Raw genomic sequence first — 16,900 nt, forward strand, 5'->3', positions numbered from 1 at the left:
CAATCTAGTTTGAAAAATTATTGACTTTCATATTTTTTATATAATTGATACTACGATTTGTCACATAATATCAGAATCCAACATACTTTATTAATCCCCGAGGGGAAATTAAAAATTTCAGCACAATCCCATTCAAGATCAGACAAAGATTACAGGGAGACAGAAAAGGATCGCTGACGGGTCTGCCAACTTCTGGCACCCCTTGCTAAAAAAGGTGAGATACAGTGGGCGGGAATGGGAGAAAAAAATAAAAGATTAAAATAAAATAAAACAAAATTAAAAAATCTGTCTAAGCCTGGGCCAAGGGGGAAAAACAACTCATAGCCATAGTACACATCCCTCTTACATGTATGCAAGAGGGAAACTTCAAAGGACATGAAAGACATTAAAGTGTGTGTGTGTGTGTGTAGGCCCCTCCCACCTCCAAGGACATGCACCTGGGGATAGGCCCCTCCCACCTCCAAAGACATGCACTTGGGGATAGGTTGATTGGCAACACTAAAAATTGGCCCTACTGTGTGAATCTGAGTGTGAATGTTGTCTGTCTATCTGTGTTGGCCTTGTGACTTGTCCAGGGTGTACCCTGCCTTCCTTCCGCCCGATTTTAGCTGAGATAGGCACCAGCGTCCCCCTGGAGCCCAAAGGGAATAAGCGGTAGAAAATGGATGGATGTATAAATTCAAAAAAGTAAAACGACGTAACTTTAAAAGGATAACATTTGTCAAATAGAGGATCTTTGACTAATACATTATTTAAGTAAACGTGTCCCTGTATTATTTTTGGAGTCAAAATATATATTTCACTTGACAAAAGGATTATTCACTATAGTCATTTTTTTTTTAACTTTTCTAAAAACAATATGGGGATGAGTCAAATGTAGCTTTTGTAAAGATACTTCTAAATTAAATGTCAAAAATCACGGGAATTATGTTTTTTAAGCCTTTGTCTCTGGGTGCTTGTACTACTGGGCTTTAACCAGGAGAGGGTGCTGTTGTGCACTTTACTGTGATAATACTATTTTTAACAAGTACCCCCGCAAAAAAAGGAGTTAAATATCCTTTATTAGACAAAATCAATAGTTTTTTAAATATAATTCTTCAGAAAAAAACGAGACAAATATCATTGATATGACAAAATAAACGCCTGTTTTTAATCCCATTCCCGTCCCGGCTGACGTCACATCCCTGCTCTCTCATTGGACGGCTGAGGTCACGTGTCACCTCACGCCTCTCCTCCAATGGGGAAAAGTTACTCCTCCTGCTCGGGACGATGTGCTCCAGGTGTGCGACGCCGCCCGAAGACTAGCATTCATATTTTGTTCCCTACAGAACAAAAATAAAATAAAAAGGTAAGTCCTGTACTATTTGCGTGTGGTGTTGCGTTCAAGTGCATCGCTGTGTGTCCTTTGGAGGGCAAAGTGAAAGTGAAGCAGCGGATTACCGCAATGCAGCGCAGCTGGGATTGATGTCGTCACTGCATGGGTGTGCAATGTCTTAAATATGTTTCCCCTTCAATTTTGTTATGTTTATTGCAGCACAATTACACGATTTATGTGGTTGTTGTGAGTCACGTGATGCATGCAAAAAAAAAGAGGATTATTTGGTCTGCAAAGCAAGGCGGGGTTCTTTTTTTCTTTCTTTTTTTTTTAATACTCACGTGACCTCAATTTGTTGGGATTACGTGACGGATTGATGTTTTGCTGAGGCTGCAATCTAATCCCTAAAAGGACTGAGTAAATGCTGCAATGTTTTATGGTTGTTTTCAAAAGACTTCCGGTGTGGTTTGTCCGAGGTGGAAGATGCAAGTTGTTTTTTTGCCGAGTCATCACTTGCATGTGAAGAAGATGACGTAGCATCCTTCCATTTCCCGCCAGGGACGCATGCAAAATAGTAATATTATTATTAAAGGCCTACTGAAATGAGATGTTCTTATTTAAACGGGGATAGCAGCTCCATTCTATGTGTCATACTTCATCATTTCGCCATATTTTTGCTGAAAGGATTTAGTAGAGAACATTGAGGATAAAGTTGGCAACTTTTGGTCGCTAATAAAAAAGCCTTGCCTGTACCGTAAGTAGCAGACGATGGGCGCGTGACGTCACGGGTTGTGGAGCTCCTCACATCTGAACATTGTTTACAATCATGGCCACCAGCAGCTAGAGCGATTCGGACCGAGAAAGCGACAATTTCCCCATTGATTTGAGCGAGGATGAAAGATTCATGGATGAGGAAAGTGAAAGTGAAGGACAAAAACTTTTTTGAGCAATTTTGGGTATGTGTTCATTGTTTTTAAAGGCCTACTGAAATGAGATGTTCTTATTTAAACGGGGATAGCAGCTCCATTCTATGTGTCATATTTCATAATTTCGCCATATTTTTGCTGAAAGGATTTAGTAGAGAACATCGAGGATAAAGTTTGCAACTTTTGGTCGCTAATAAAAAAGCCTTGTCTGTACCGGAAGTAGCAGAAGATGTGCGCGTGACGTCACGGGTTGCGGAGCTCCTCACATCTGAACATTGTTTACAATCATGGCCACCAGCAGCGAGAGCGATTCGCACCGAGAAAGCGACAATTTTCCTATTAATTTGAGCGAGGATGAAAGATTAGTGGATGAGGAAAGTGAGAGTGAAGGACTAGGAAAAAAAAACAGACAAGGGCAGTGGGAGCGATTCAGATTAAGTGAATTATATTTATATAGCGCTTTTCTCGGGTGACTCAAAGCGCTTTACATAGTGAAACCCAATATCTAAGTTACATTTAAACCAGTGTGGGTGGCACTGGGAGCAGGTGGGTAAAGTGTCTTGCCCAAGGACACAACAGCAGTGACTAGGATGGCGGAAGCGGGAATCGAACCTGCAACCTTCAAGTTGCTGGCACGGCCACTCTACCAACCAAGCTATGCCGCCAGATGTTATTAGACACATTTACTAGGATAATTCTGGAAAATCCTTTATCTGCTTATTGTGTTACTAGTGTTTTAGTGAGATTATACTGTCGTACCTGAAAGTCGGAGGGGTGTGGTGACCGCCAGTGTCTCTGAGGGAAGCCACGTTTCTTGGCGAGGTGAAGCGAAGGCAGCTGGTCGGGCCGGGCTGAACTTTTTTTTCCCCCTCCTCCACGGTGGAAGCATTCCACATTCGGTGGCGGCCGGTCGGAGGACGCAAGACAGTCCGCAGCTGCCTCTTCGACAGGTGCGCGAGGAACGACACGAGCTCTGCTCATGTCTACGGTAAGAGCCGACTTATTACCACCATTTTCTCACCGAAACCTGCCGGTTGACTTGTGGTCGGGAACCACGTTCGCTCGACCGCTCTGTTCCAGAGTAAAGCTTCACCTTCGGGAATGTAAACAAGCTGTGTTTGTGTTGCTAAAGGCGGCCGCAATACACCGCTTCCCACCTACATCTTTCTTCTTTGACGTCTCCATTATTAGTTGAACAAATTGCAAAAGATTCAGCAACACTGATGTCCATAACTCTGTGGAATTCTGCAATTATAGCAGACTACTTATAGCTGGAACAAAATGTCCGCTACAATCCAAGACGTCACGCGCAGGCGTCATCATACCGACGTTTAACAGGATACTTATACTTATACAGTGGGAGCGATTCAGATGTTATTAGACACATTTACTCAGATAATTCTGGAAAATCCCTTATCTGCTTATTATGTTACTAGTGTTGTTGTGAGGGAAGCCACGTGTCTCAACGAGGCGAAGCGAAGGCAGCTGGTCGGGCCGGGCTGAACTTTTTTTCCCCCCACCTCCACGGTGGAAGCATGGGGCGGTATAACTCGGTCGGTAGAGTAGCCGTGCCAGCAACTTGAGGGTCGCAGCTTCGATTCCCGCTTCTGCCAACCTAGTCACTGCCGTAGTGTCCTTGAGCAAGACACTTTACCCACCTGCTCCCAGTGCCACCCACACTGGTTTAAATGTTACTTAGATATTGGGTTTCACTATGTAAAGCGCTTTGAGTCACTAAAGAAAAGCGCTATATAAATATAATTCACTTCACATTCGGGACCGGCCAGTCGGAGGAGGCAAGACAGTCCACAGCTGCTTCTTTGATAGGTACACGAGGAACGACGCAAGCTCCGCTCATGTCTATGGTAAGAGCCGACTTATTAGTGAAGTGAATTATATTTATATAGCGCTTTTTTTTCAAGTGACTCAAAGCGCTTTACAAAGTGAAACCCAATATCTAAGTTACATTCAAACCAGTGTGGGTGGCACTGGGAGCAGGTGGGTAAAGTGTCTTGCTCAAGGACACTACGGCAGTGACTAGGTTGGCAGAAGCGGGAATCGAACCTGCAACCTTCAAGTTGCTGGCACGGCCACTATACCAACCGAGCTAAGCCGCCCCACAATTTTCTCGCCGAAACCTGCCGGTTGACATGGTCAGGAACCATGTTCGCTTGACCACTCTGTTCCATATTAAAGCTTCACTTTCGGGAATGTAAACAATGAAACACCGGCTGTGTTTGTGTTGCTAAAGGCAGCCGCAATACACCGCTTCCCACTTACATCTTTCTTCTTTGACGTCTCCATTATTAATTGAACACATTGCAAAAGATTCAGCAACACAGATGTCCAGAATACTGTGGAATTATGCAATTAAAACAGACGACTTATAGCTGAGATTGGGCTGGAAAAAAAATGTCTGCTACAATCCGTGACGTCATCATACGTGTCATCATACGTGTCATCATACCGCGACGTTTTCAACAGGATACTTTGCGCGAAATTTAAAATTACAATTTAGTAAACTAAAGCGGCCGTATTAGCATGTGTTGCAATGTTAATATTTCATCATTGATATATAAACTATCAGACTGCGTGGTCGCTAGTAGTGGCTTTCAGTAGGCCTTTAAGTCTTTAGTGTTGCTCCCTACTAGACTTTTTAGGCACACCTGCACACTCTTGACTGAGTTATTGATGTGTTTGCAGCAGTTTTAAAGATGGCTCCCGCTATTTGGTCGCTTCTGGTTGTCGTCTCCTCAGCCGCCGTCTCAGGTAAGTCACTGTCACCTGTGCAGTGTTTGTTGTCACCATGAGAAGGATGTCTCATAACATTTTGTTTTGTTTGCGCCTCGTTTAGTGGCCGTCCTGTTTGGAGAGCCCAGGATTTTTGGAGGTAATATTTTTCTTATTTTTGTGACATACAATGTTTTTATTATAATTGATCATGATACTACCGGTTTATTTTTGTTTATATATATGTTATATTTTCTGTAGTATTAACAATAAAATACACACAATTTCATGATTAAACTATTCTATAATGGATCATTAGGCTTTTGATGTGTGTGTGTGTATGTATGTATATATATATATATATATATATATATATATATATGTGTGCATATATATGTGTGTGTATATGTATATACATATGTATGTATGTATTGTGTGTATATATATAAATACGTGTGTGTGTGTATATATATATATATGCATGTTTGTGTGTGTGTGTGTCTATATATATGTACATGTGTGTATATATATATATGAATGTGTGTATATGTGTATATATATATATATGTATTTGTATATATGTGTATATGTATGTATGTATATATATACACACACATTTATATATACTTTTTTATACATATATGTATATATGTGTGTATAAATATGTATGTATGTATGTATATATATATATATGCATGTTTGTGTGTGTGTGTATATATGTGCATGTGTGTATATGTATATATATATATATGTATGTGTGTGTGTGTGTATATGTATATATATGTATGTATGTATGTATGTGTATATATATACACACACACATTTATATATACTTTTTTATACATATATATATGTGTGTGTGTGTGTGTGTGTGTATGTATGTATGTATATATATATATATATATATATATATATATATATATATATATATATACATACACACATGGTGGTCAGAAGTTTACATCCACTTGTAAAGAACATAATGTCATGGCTGTCTTGAGTTTCCAATACTTTCTACAACTATTTTTTTTTGTGATGTAGTGATTGGAGCACAGTTTGGTTGCTTTACGAATTTATTTTGGGTCGACTGAAGATGTGAGCAAATCTGCTGGGTCAAAAGTATACGTACAGCAATGTTAATATTGGCTCACGTGTCCTTTGGCAAGTTTCACTGCAATGAGGCACTTTTGGTTGCCATCCACAAGGTTCTGCTGAAATTTTTCACCACTCCTTTTGACAAGATTGGTGCAGTTCAGCTAAATGTATTGGTTTTCTGACATGGACTTATTTCTTCAGCATTGTCCACACGTTTAAGTCAGGACTTTGGGAAGGCCATTCTAAAGCATTCGTTCTCGACTGATTTAGCCATTCCTTTACCACCTTTGACGTGTGTGTGGGGGTCATTGTCCTGTTGGAACACCCAACTGCGCCCAAGACCCAACCTCCCCCCTGATGATTTTAGATTGTCCTGAAGAATTTGGAGGTAATCTTCCTTTTTCATTGTCCCATTTACTCTCTGTAAAGCACCAGTTCCATTGGCAACAAAACAGGCCCAAAGCATAATACCACCACCACTATGCTTGACAGTAGGTATGGTGTTCCTGGGATTAAAAGACCTCAACTTTTCTCCTCCAAACATATTGCTGGGTATTGTGGCCAAACGGCTCCATTTTTGTTTCATCTGACCGCACAGTTCTCCTCCAGAAGGTCTTATCTTTGTCCATGTGATCAGCAGCAAACTTTAGAGGAGCCTTAAGGTGTGGCTTCTGGAGCAAAGGCTCCCTTCTTGCATGGTAGCCTCTCAGTCCATGGCGATGCAAAACACCGACACCTGTGTTCCAGCAGCTTCCAAATTCATTGCAGACCTGCTTTTTAGTCATTCTCGATTTTGACACTTGATCATCTTGACCAATTTTCTCAGCAGCAGGTGATAGCTCGCGGTTTTTTTCTGATCATGGCAGTGCCAAAACTGTGCCATGCGCTTTATCCTTACGAACAATTGTGTGCACAGTCGTTCTTGGGACCTTACGCTGCTTTGAAATGGCTCCAAGTGACTTTCCTGACTTGTTCAAGTCAACGACTTGATGCTTTCGTTGTTTAGAAAATATATTTACATGTATTTTAATACTATTATTGTATGATTTATTATCTGAAATTAAATATATTATTCACTTATGTATCATGATGGTTATAGTAATTTTTTATGAGTTAAAAATTATTATTCTTGTTAGAAAGCCATTTGATTTAAAAACATTGTGAATCATAAAGCATCTGATTATAAATATACATTTTATTTTAAATTATATAATTTTTTGGGTTATTTATTCAACATTATATTTATATGCATTATGGAATGTAATTATTATGCTATATTTATTTTTTTAAATTAATTAGTTTGAATTATACATTTTGTTTATATTAAATTATATAATTTGTTGGGTTATTTATTCAACATTTATGTGCGTTCTGGAATGTAATTATGCTATATTTAACTTTTTAAATTAATATTATTTATAACCATATGTACATTATGGATTGATTGCAATGTTCTTCGTAGATTTATTTATTTACTTTGATTAAATTCCATAATTTTGTGTTAGTTGAAGTTTGCTTACATCATTCAAAAATGTTTAATACATTTTAATGTATTTATTTATTTTAATTTTCTCAGGGACAAGCGGTAGGAAAATGGATAGATCCTTAAAGTTTAAAGTCTGTCTAAATTTTGTTCACACATGGTCTTGTATTTATTTAAAGTGATTTATAATCAATATAATACAAATTTTGATACTATCGATTAATGTTTGTGTTAGTGTTTTTTTGGATTTATTCCAATTGATTATTTAAAAAATAATATGAATTTTAAAAAATAATATCAATTAATTGAATATTTTTGTCTTATCAGAGGAAGCTACGGGCTACGGTCCCATCTTCGAGGAGGAGCCGGTGGACGTGGTTTACTCCGAGGACTCGCCCGACGGAAGGATCTCCATGAACTGCCGAGCTCGGGCAAACCCGCCGGCGTCGTACAGGTGCCAAAAAATAGCCCCGATATTAGGTACACCTGTACAAACCTTCCGTATACTCCAATAAAACATAAAATAATAGAAGTACACTATATTGCCAAAAGTATTTGGCCACCCATCCAAATGATCAGAATCAGGTATCCTAAAAATCAAGCACTTAGGCATAGAGACTGTTTCTACAAACAACCTCGTGGGAACCGTTTGGATCGGACCCCCTTCCTCTTCCAACATGACTGTGCACCAGTACACAAATCAAGGTCCATAAAGACACTTGACTGGCCTGCACAGAGTCCTGACCTGAGCCCGTTAGAACACTTTTGGGATGAATTAGAACGGAGACTGAGAGCCAGGCCTTCTTGACCAACATCAGTGTATTGTTGTATGCTTGCGTGTTCGAAATGAACTCCAACTCAACTCTTCCAACATGACTGTGCACCAGTGCACAAAGCAAGGTCTATACAGACACTTGACTGGCCTGCGCAGAGTCCTGACCTGAGCCTGATAAAACACCTTTTGGGATTAATTAGAACGAAGACTGAGAGCCAGGCCTTCTCGACCAACATCAGTGTGTTGTTGTATGCTTGCGTGTTCGAAATAAACTCAAACTCAACTCTTACAAAATGACTGTGCACCAGTGCACGAAGTAAGGTCCATAAAGACACTTGACTGGCCTGCGCAGAGTCCTGACCTGAGCCCGATAGAACACCTTTGGGATGAATTAGAACGGAGACTGAGAGCCAGGCCTTCTTGACCAACATCAGTGTGTTGTTGTATGCTTGTGTGTTCGAAATGAACTCCAACTCAACGCAAGTCTTCCAACATGACTGTGCACCAGTGCACGAAGCAAGGTCCATAAAGACACTTGACTGGCCTGCACAGAGTCCTGACCTGAGCCTGATAGAACACCTTTGGGATGAATTAGAACGGAGACTGAGAGCCAGGCCTTCTTGACCAACATCAGTTTGTTGTTGTATGCTTGCATGTTCGAAATGAACTCAAACTCAACTCTTCCAACATGACTGTGCACCAGTGCACAAAGCAAGGTCCATTAAGACACTTGACTGGCCTGCACAGAGTCCTGACCTGAGCCTGATAAAACACCTTTGGGATGAATTAGAACGGAGACTGAGAGCCAGGCCTTCTTGACCAACATCAGTGTGTTGTTGTATGCTTGTGTGTTCGAAATGAACTCCAACTCAACGCAAGTCTTCCAACATGACTGTGCACCAGTGCACGAAGCAAGGTCCATAAAGACACTTGACTGGCCTGCACAGAGTCCTGACCTGAGCCCGATAGAACACTTTTAGGATGAATTAGAACGGAGACTGAGAGCCAGGCCTTCTCGACCAACATCAGTGTGTGTGACCTCACCAATGCGCTTTTGGAAGAATGGTCAAAAATTCCTATAAACACACTCCGCAACCTTGTGGACAGCCTTCCCAGAAGAGTTGTAGCTGTAGTAGGTGCAAAAGGTGGACCCACATCATATTTGAACAGTATGGGTTAGAAATGGGATGGGACTTTAAGGTCATATGTGAGTAAAGGGAGGTATATGTATGTAAGAGATGGCAGGCGTACCTAAAGTGGTGTCTGGTTGCTGTTGTCCTGCAGGTGGCGCCGTGACAACTGGGAGATCAAACTGATGGAGCAGCCGGACGAGCACTACAGCCTGGTGGGCGGCAACCTGGTCATCAGCAACCCCCGGCAGAAGAAGCACGCCGGCACCTACATCTGCGTGGCCCGGAACATCTACGGCACCGTCATCAGCAAGGAGGCCCGGGTCAAGTTCGGATGTGAGAACCCGTCCGTCCTGTTTCTCCTCGTCCGACATTGAACGTCTTCTTCTTTGCCGAAGTCGTGGAGGAGTTCCCCCAGGAGGAGAGAGAGCCGGTTTACGTGAAGGAAGGACAAGGCGCCGTCCTGCTGTGTGCGCCTCCCAAAACATGGCCAGGTGGGCGCCGTCTTGTCCTGTAGCGCAGTGTTTTTCAACCACTGTGCCGCGACACACTAGTGTGCCGTGGGAGATGATCTAGTTTCACCTATTTAAGTTAAAAATATTCTTTGCAAACCGGTAATTATAGTCTGCAAATGATGTGTTGTTGTTGAGTGTCTAGAACAGGGGTAGGGAACCTATGGCTCGGGAGCCAGATGTGGCTCTTTTGATGACTGCATCTGGCTCTCAGGTAAATTTGAGCTGACTCTGCTTAACACGATGAATAATGAATAATTCCACTTGTAATCAGTGTTAAAAATGATGTTCAAAATATAAAACATCCTCGTGCATTTTTAATCCATCCATCCGTTTTCTACCGCACCTGTTCAAGAAGCTGCGTTGATGGTAAGAAGTTATTTATTTATTATCGGTTAGTGTGGGACTTGCCCTCCTGGGGGTTTCCTTCAGACCACCAAGCACCGACATGAGACCCTGTTTCAGGGCTACAATATTGTTTCATTTTTCAATAAGTCTCTCAGTTGCTTTCCAGCAATTGTCTTTTTCCTCTTTCGTTCTGGCTCGCCCTCTGGCTCCAGCACCAACCCCGTCTCTCCTCCTGGCTGCTGCTTATAACAGAGCGACAGGTGATTAGGTAACAAGGCCCAGGTGGGCCGTCTATGCACCTGTTGCTGATTTCGAGGCCGGTCCTGGCGACACCCCGCTTCGCTGCAGGCCCGCAGGCCACGCCCCCTCCACAGTTAGCTTCAGAATAACAATGTTATTACAAAGAATAAGAGACCTATTATACTCTAAAAATGTTATCCATCCATCCATTTTCTACCGCTTATTCCCCTTTGCGGTCGCGGGGGGCGCTGGCGCCTATCAGCTACAATCGGGCGGAAGGGGGGTACACCCTGGACAAGTCGCCACCTCATCGCAGTCTAAAAATGTTAGTCTTACTTAAAAATGCACGCGTTTAGTTGTGTTCAGGGTTAAAAAATATATTTTACGGCTCTTACGGAAATACATTTTAAAATATTTGGCTTATTGGCTCTCTCAGCCAAAAAGGTTCCCGACCCCTGGTCTAGAACTCGGCAGAATAACCATGTAATACTCTTCCAAATCCGTAGGTGGCAGCTGGTAGCTAATTGCTTTGTAGATGTGGGAAAGGCAGGTAAAAAAGGTGTCTCAAGCTTAAACCAAAAATAAACAAAAGGTGAGTGCCCCTAAAGAAAGGAATTGAAGCTTAGGGAAGGCTATGTAGAACCAACTGGCCACAAAGTAAACAAAAACAGAATGCTGGACGACAGCAAAGACTTACTGTGGCGCTAAGACTGCGTCCACAATGTGTACATCTGGACATGACATGACAATCAACAATGTCCACATTAAGAAGGATAAAAAAAACTGAAATATTCTTGATCGGTAAAACAAAGTAGATGCGGGAAAAATAAGACATGAAACTGCTACAGGAAAATACCAAAAAAGAGAAAAATCCACCAAAATAGGAGCGCAAGACAAGAAGTAAAAGACTACACACCGGAAGACAGCATCCATTCATCCATTTTCTACCGCTTATTCCCTTTTGGGGTGGCGGGGGGCGCTTGCGCCTATCTTAGCTACAATCGGGCGGAAGGCGGAATACACCCTGGACAAGTCGCCACCTTATCGCAGGGCCAACACAGATAGACAGACAACATTCACACTCACATTCACACACTAGGGACCATTTAGTGTTGCCAATCAACCTATCCCCAGGTGCATGTCTTTGGAGGTGGGAGGGGCCTATCCCCAGGTGCATGTCTTTGGAGGTGGGAGGGGCCTATCCCCAGGTGCATGTCTTTGGAGGTGGGAGGGGCCTATCCCCAGGTACATGTCTTTGGAGGTGGGAGGGGCCTATCCCCAGGTGCATGTTTTTGGAGGTGGGAGGGGCCTATCCCCAGGTGCATGTCTTTGGAGGTGGGAGGGGCCTATCCCCAGGTGCATGTCTTTGGAGGTGGGAGGGGCCTATCCCCAGGTGCATGTCTTTGGAGGTGGGAGGGGCCTATCCCCAGGTGCATGTCTTTGGAGGTGGGAGGGGCCTATCCCCAGGTGCATGTTTTTGGAGGTGGGAGGGGCCTATCCCCAGGTGCATGTCTTTGGAGGTGGGAGGGGCCTATCCCCAGGTGCATGTCTTTGGAGGTGGGAGGGGCCTATCCCCAGGTGCATGTCTTTGGAGGTGGGAGGAAGCCGGAGTAGCCGGAAAACAGCAAACAAGTGCAAATAAGTCCGGGTGTGATGTGGCAGGTGGTGACAGTACACCTACTTTGAGACAAGAGCTATAGTCATGCATGCTTGCTTACGATTTAAAGTCACATCCAACAATCGCGACAACGACTTTTTACAGTCAACCGAGTTTCGTTTTTTAATGATTTCTGCCGGTGGTGTGTCTCCGCATTTTTTTAAACACAAAAAATGTGCCTCGGCGCAGAAAAGGTTGAAAAACACTGCTTTGGCGGACCGGCGCTGGTCAGTCTCACGCCTGTCCCGCCTTGTCCTTCAGAGGAGGTGAGCTACCGTTGGATCTTCAACGAGTTCCCCGTCTTCCTCAACCCGGACCGCCGCCGCTTCGTCTCGCAGAGGACGGGCAACTTGTACATCGCCAAGGTGGAGGCTCGGGACGCGGGCAACTACTCCTGCTTCGTCTCCAGTCCCGTCGTGGGCAAGAGCGTCTTCTCCAAGTTCATCCCGCTCGTCCCTCTGCCGCCCGATGACGGTTTGTCAGCCTTCGCCGGGGAAGTCTTCCAGGTCTAACACCTGTCTGTGTGCCTCAGGTGAGGAGAGAAAATACCCAGCGGACATCAGAGTGAAGTTTGGAGACACCACAGCCTTGCTGGCCTCAAACATCTCACTGGAGTGCTTCGCGCTTGGCAAGTAAGAAACTCTCTTTGAAGTCTTGGTTGTACTGTATTTCCTTGAATTGCCGCCAGGGCGTTAATTCATTTAAATCCTCTTCTCACTCCGGCGCTTACCAAAGGCATGCGGTAAATTCAGGACTGCGCTTATAAATTTGAGTGTGATGTAAGGATACCATCATGAAAAGCACATTTAATTAAAAAAACGTTATTATGGTCTTACCTTTACTTATAAATGAAGTCCATGCGCAGCTCCTTCTGATCAAAAGCATCGATAACTTGTTTATAGAAGTCTTCCTTATCTTTCTTCAGTTTTAAAAGTCTCTGTCTCGATGGAGATCTTCCTTTATTACCTCTTGCTTTGATTGAAAGTCCAGTTTAGAAAACTGTTTTATTTTAGATATGTAATCCTCCATGTTAAAAGTGCAAGCGAGAGGAAAAAAATAAACGATTGCTGCTTGTTGTCACTTCTTCTGCAGCCGAGTAGTCGCAAGAAGGATCACTAGCGCCCTCTACCACCAGGAGGCGGGAGTCAATTAATGACTCCTATTTGACACACGCAGCTACGGTATATCAATAAAACATAGCTGCTTACTGTTCTTTTTAGCATATTCAATAGCTTGGACCTTAAATCTTACTGAATAGCTCTTAATCTTCTTCCCTTTATGCGATTTCAAAGGATTGAAATCAGCCTCCTCCATTTTGAAAATTATGACAGGTGAAGTGTCACTCGTGACGTGACGAGTTTGACCCGGTGGAAATTCTAGGCATATGCTAATTATTTTGCAAAACGAGTTTGACCCGGCAGTAATTCTAGGCAGGCGCTTACTATATGCCCGGCGGCAATTCAAGGAAATACGGTATTCGCTTCTGCACTCTTAGCATATTTCCTGGTCACTGATGTCTGTGAGAGTGAATGAGGGTAAGAGAAGCTCCGACTTGCTCAGGGAGACATTGTGTGACACCACCCCGTTGGTTCTCATGTGTACATTGCTATACCCGAAACATTACATCAAGCGTGCCTCTACGTCAAGTCACTAGATTGCGTGTGACTGGAAGAAAAGCTCGGGCGCAGTGAGGATAAATTTGTTTGGCGTCACCTGTTGCTTTGCTTTGTAGGCTATATGACGACCCAACGCATCTCTCCAAGTCCCTGGTGTGTGTGACGAGAAGAAAAGCTCTGACATAGTCAGGATTAAGTCGTTTGTAGTCTATATGACGACCCAACGCATTTCTTTAAGTCCCTGGTGTGTGTGACTGGAAGAAAAGCTCTGACATAGTGAGGATTGAGTCGTTTGGTGCCCCCTATTGGTTTTCATGTGTACATCTCTACGCCAAAAACTTTTCATCAAGCGTGTCTCTACGTCCCTTCAAGTTACTAGATTGTGTGTGACTGGAAGAAAAGCTTGGACAAATTTTTTTGGCGTCACCTGTTGCTTTGCATGTATAGATCTCTGAGCTATATGACAACCTGATGCCCGACACGTTTTGTCAAGCGCATCTCCGCATCTCGCCAGGTCAATTGTGTGTGTGTGTGTGTGTGTGACTGGAAGAAAAGCTCTGTCACAGTCAGGATTAAGTCGTTTGGCGCCCCTTGTTGGTTTTCATGTGTACATTTCTATGCCCAACACATTACAGCCAGCGTATCTCTACGTCCCTTCAAGTCACTAGATTGTGTGTGACTGGAAGAAAAGCTTGGACAAATTTTTTTGGGCGTCACCTGTTGCTTTGCATGTATAGATCTCTGGGCTATATGACAACCTGATGCCCGACACGTTTTGTCAAGCGCGTCTCCGCATCTCGCCAAGTCAATTGTGTGTGTGTGTGTGTGTGTGTGTGTGTGTGTGTGTGTGACTGGAAGAAAAGCTCTGTCACAGTCAGGATTAAGTCGTTTGGCGCCCCTTGTTGGTTTTCATGTGTACATTTCTATGCCCAACACATTACAGCCAGCGTATCTCTACATCCCTTCAAGTCACTAGATTGTGTGTGACTGGAAGAAAAGCTTGGACAAATTTGTTTGGCGTCACCTGTTGCTTTGCGTTGTAGGCTAAATGACGACCCAACGCATCTCTCTAAGTCCCTGGTGTGTGTGACGAGAAGAAAAGCTCCGACATAGTCAGGATTAAGTCGTTTGTAGTCTATATGACGACCCAATTTATCTCTTTAAGTCCCTAGTGTGTGTGACTGGAAGAAAAGCTCTGACATAGTGAGAATTAAGTCGTTTGGTGCCCCCTATTGGTTTTCATGTGTACATCTCTACGCCAGACACTTTTCATCAAGCATGTCTCTACGTCCCTTCAAGTTACTAGATTGTGTGTGACCGGAAGAAAAGCTTGGACACATTTTTTTTGGCGTCACCTGTTGCTTTGCATGTATAGATCTCTGGGCTATATGACAACCTGATGCCCGACACGTTTTGTCAAGCGCGTCTCCGCATCTCGCCAAGTCAATTGTGTGTGTGTGTGTGTGACTGGAAGAAAAGCTCTGTCACAGTCAGGATTAAGTCGTTTGGCGCCCCTTGTTGGTTTTCATGTGTACATTTCTATGCTCACCACATTACAGCCAGCGTATCTCTACGTCCCTTCAAGTCACTAGATTGTGTGTGACTGGAAGAAAAGCTTGGACAAATTTGTTCGGCGTCACCTGTTGCTTTGCTTTGTAGGCTATATGACGACCCAACGCATCTCTCTAAGTCCCTGGTGTGTGTGACGAGAAGAAAAGCTCTGACATAGTCAGGATTAAGTCGTTTGTAGTCTATATGACGACCCAACGCATCTCTCTAAGTCCCTAGTGTGTGTGACTGGAAGAAAAGCTCTGACATAGTGAGGATTAAGTCGTTTGGTGCCCCCTATTGGTTTTCATGTGTACATCTCTACGCCAAACACTTTTCATCAAGCGTGTCTCTACGTCCCTTCAAGTTACTAGATTGTGTGTGACTGGAAGAAAAGCTTGGACAAATTTCTTTTGGCGTCACCTGTTGCTTTGCATGTATAGATCTCTGGGCTATATGACAACCTGATGCCCGACACGTTTTGTCAAGCGCATCTCGCCAAGTCGTGTGTGTGTGTGACTGGAAGAAAAGCTCTGTCACAGTCAGGATTAAGTCGTTTGGCGCCCCTTGTTGGTTTACATGTGTACATTTCTATGTCCAACACATTACAGCCAGCGTATCTCTACGTCCCTTCAAGTCACTAGATTGTGTGTGACTGGAAGAAAAGCTTGGACAAATTTGTTCGGCGTCACCTGTTGCTTTGCTTTGTAGGCTATATGACGACCCAACGCATCTCTCTAAGTCCCTGGTGTGTGTGACGAGAAGAAAAGCTCTGACTCGCTTAGTTATTTGTGGCCATCTGTAGCTTTTCATGTGCGAATCTCCATTATAGACATTTTACAAGCATCTCTCCATGTCACTGGCGCGTGTGTGTGAGAGTGATGGGAAGAAAAGCTCAGACCCAATAAGGAAGAAGTCATTTGACCGGACCTGTTGGTTTGCATGTACAAGTCTGGAGAACATAAGACAACTATGCTTTTAAACTGCTGTTCTGTCCGCAGCCACAAGAGGGCACATTTGCACAAGTGTTCTGTTTTTTTTTTTTTTTACCCAGCTCCTACTTTTGTGTTGCAGTCCCGTCCCTCACATTGTGTGGAGGAAAGTGGACCACACGGATCTTCCGGCCAACCACGAGATCAGCGAATCAGGCGCGGTCCTGCATCTCTACAACATCCAGTATGAAGACGTGGGAAGTTACGAGTGCGAGGCCATCAACACCAAAGGGAAAGACTGGCACAAGGCCTGGGTTTACGTGGAGTGTAAGTCAACACAACTCTGCACACGTCACAATGATGTCGGCACCCGAATATAAGACTACTCCATCCATCCATTTTCTACCGCTTGTCCCTTTTGGGGTCACGGGGGATCACCAATCTTTTTGAAACCAAGAGCTACTTCTTGGGTACTGATTAATGCGAAGGGCTACCAGTTTGCTCCGATCGGAGCAAACTGCGGATGTTGTGGATAGGTGGAAGGAATACTTGGAAGACCTCCTCAATCCCACCAACACGTCTTCCTATGAGGA

At 43.5% G+C, this 16,900-nt stretch overlaps 1 protein-coding gene across 2 annotated transcripts in view; it reads left to right on the forward strand.

Moving 5' to 3' along the window:
* Nucleotides 1-1,195: 1,195 nt before the first annotated feature.
* The window catches only part of cntn1b (contactin 1b), a 42,405-nt gene continuing 26,700 nt past the window's right edge, over nucleotides 1,196-16,900 (forward strand). The window contains exons 1-9 of one of the 2 annotated variants that reach the window (XM_061914277.1): nucleotides 1,196-1,348; nucleotides 4,945-5,010; nucleotides 5,096-5,131; nucleotides 7,877-8,003; nucleotides 9,609-9,790; nucleotides 9,853-9,948; nucleotides 12,473-12,685; nucleotides 12,744-12,843; nucleotides 16,450-16,634. In XM_061914277.1, the coding sequence (XP_061770261.1) occupies nucleotides 4,956-5,010; nucleotides 5,096-5,131; nucleotides 7,877-8,003; nucleotides 9,609-9,790; nucleotides 9,853-9,948; nucleotides 12,473-12,685; nucleotides 12,744-12,843; nucleotides 16,450-16,634 (994 nt within the window). In that variant the 5' untranslated portion in view covers nucleotides 1,196-1,348; nucleotides 4,945-4,955. The remainder of the gene's footprint in view (nucleotides 1,349-4,944; nucleotides 5,011-5,095; nucleotides 5,132-7,876; nucleotides 8,004-9,608; nucleotides 9,791-9,852; nucleotides 9,949-12,472; nucleotides 12,686-12,743; nucleotides 12,844-16,449; nucleotides 16,635-16,900) is intronic. The other variant, XM_061914278.1, reaches the window with a different exon arrangement.

This window comes from Nerophis ophidion, linkage group LG10, assembly GCF_033978795.1.
Source record: "Nerophis ophidion isolate RoL-2023_Sa linkage group LG10, RoL_Noph_v1.0, whole genome shotgun sequence".
In the NCBI taxonomy this organism is placed as follows: domain Eukaryota; kingdom Metazoa; phylum Chordata; class Actinopteri; order Syngnathiformes; family Syngnathidae; genus Nerophis; species Nerophis ophidion.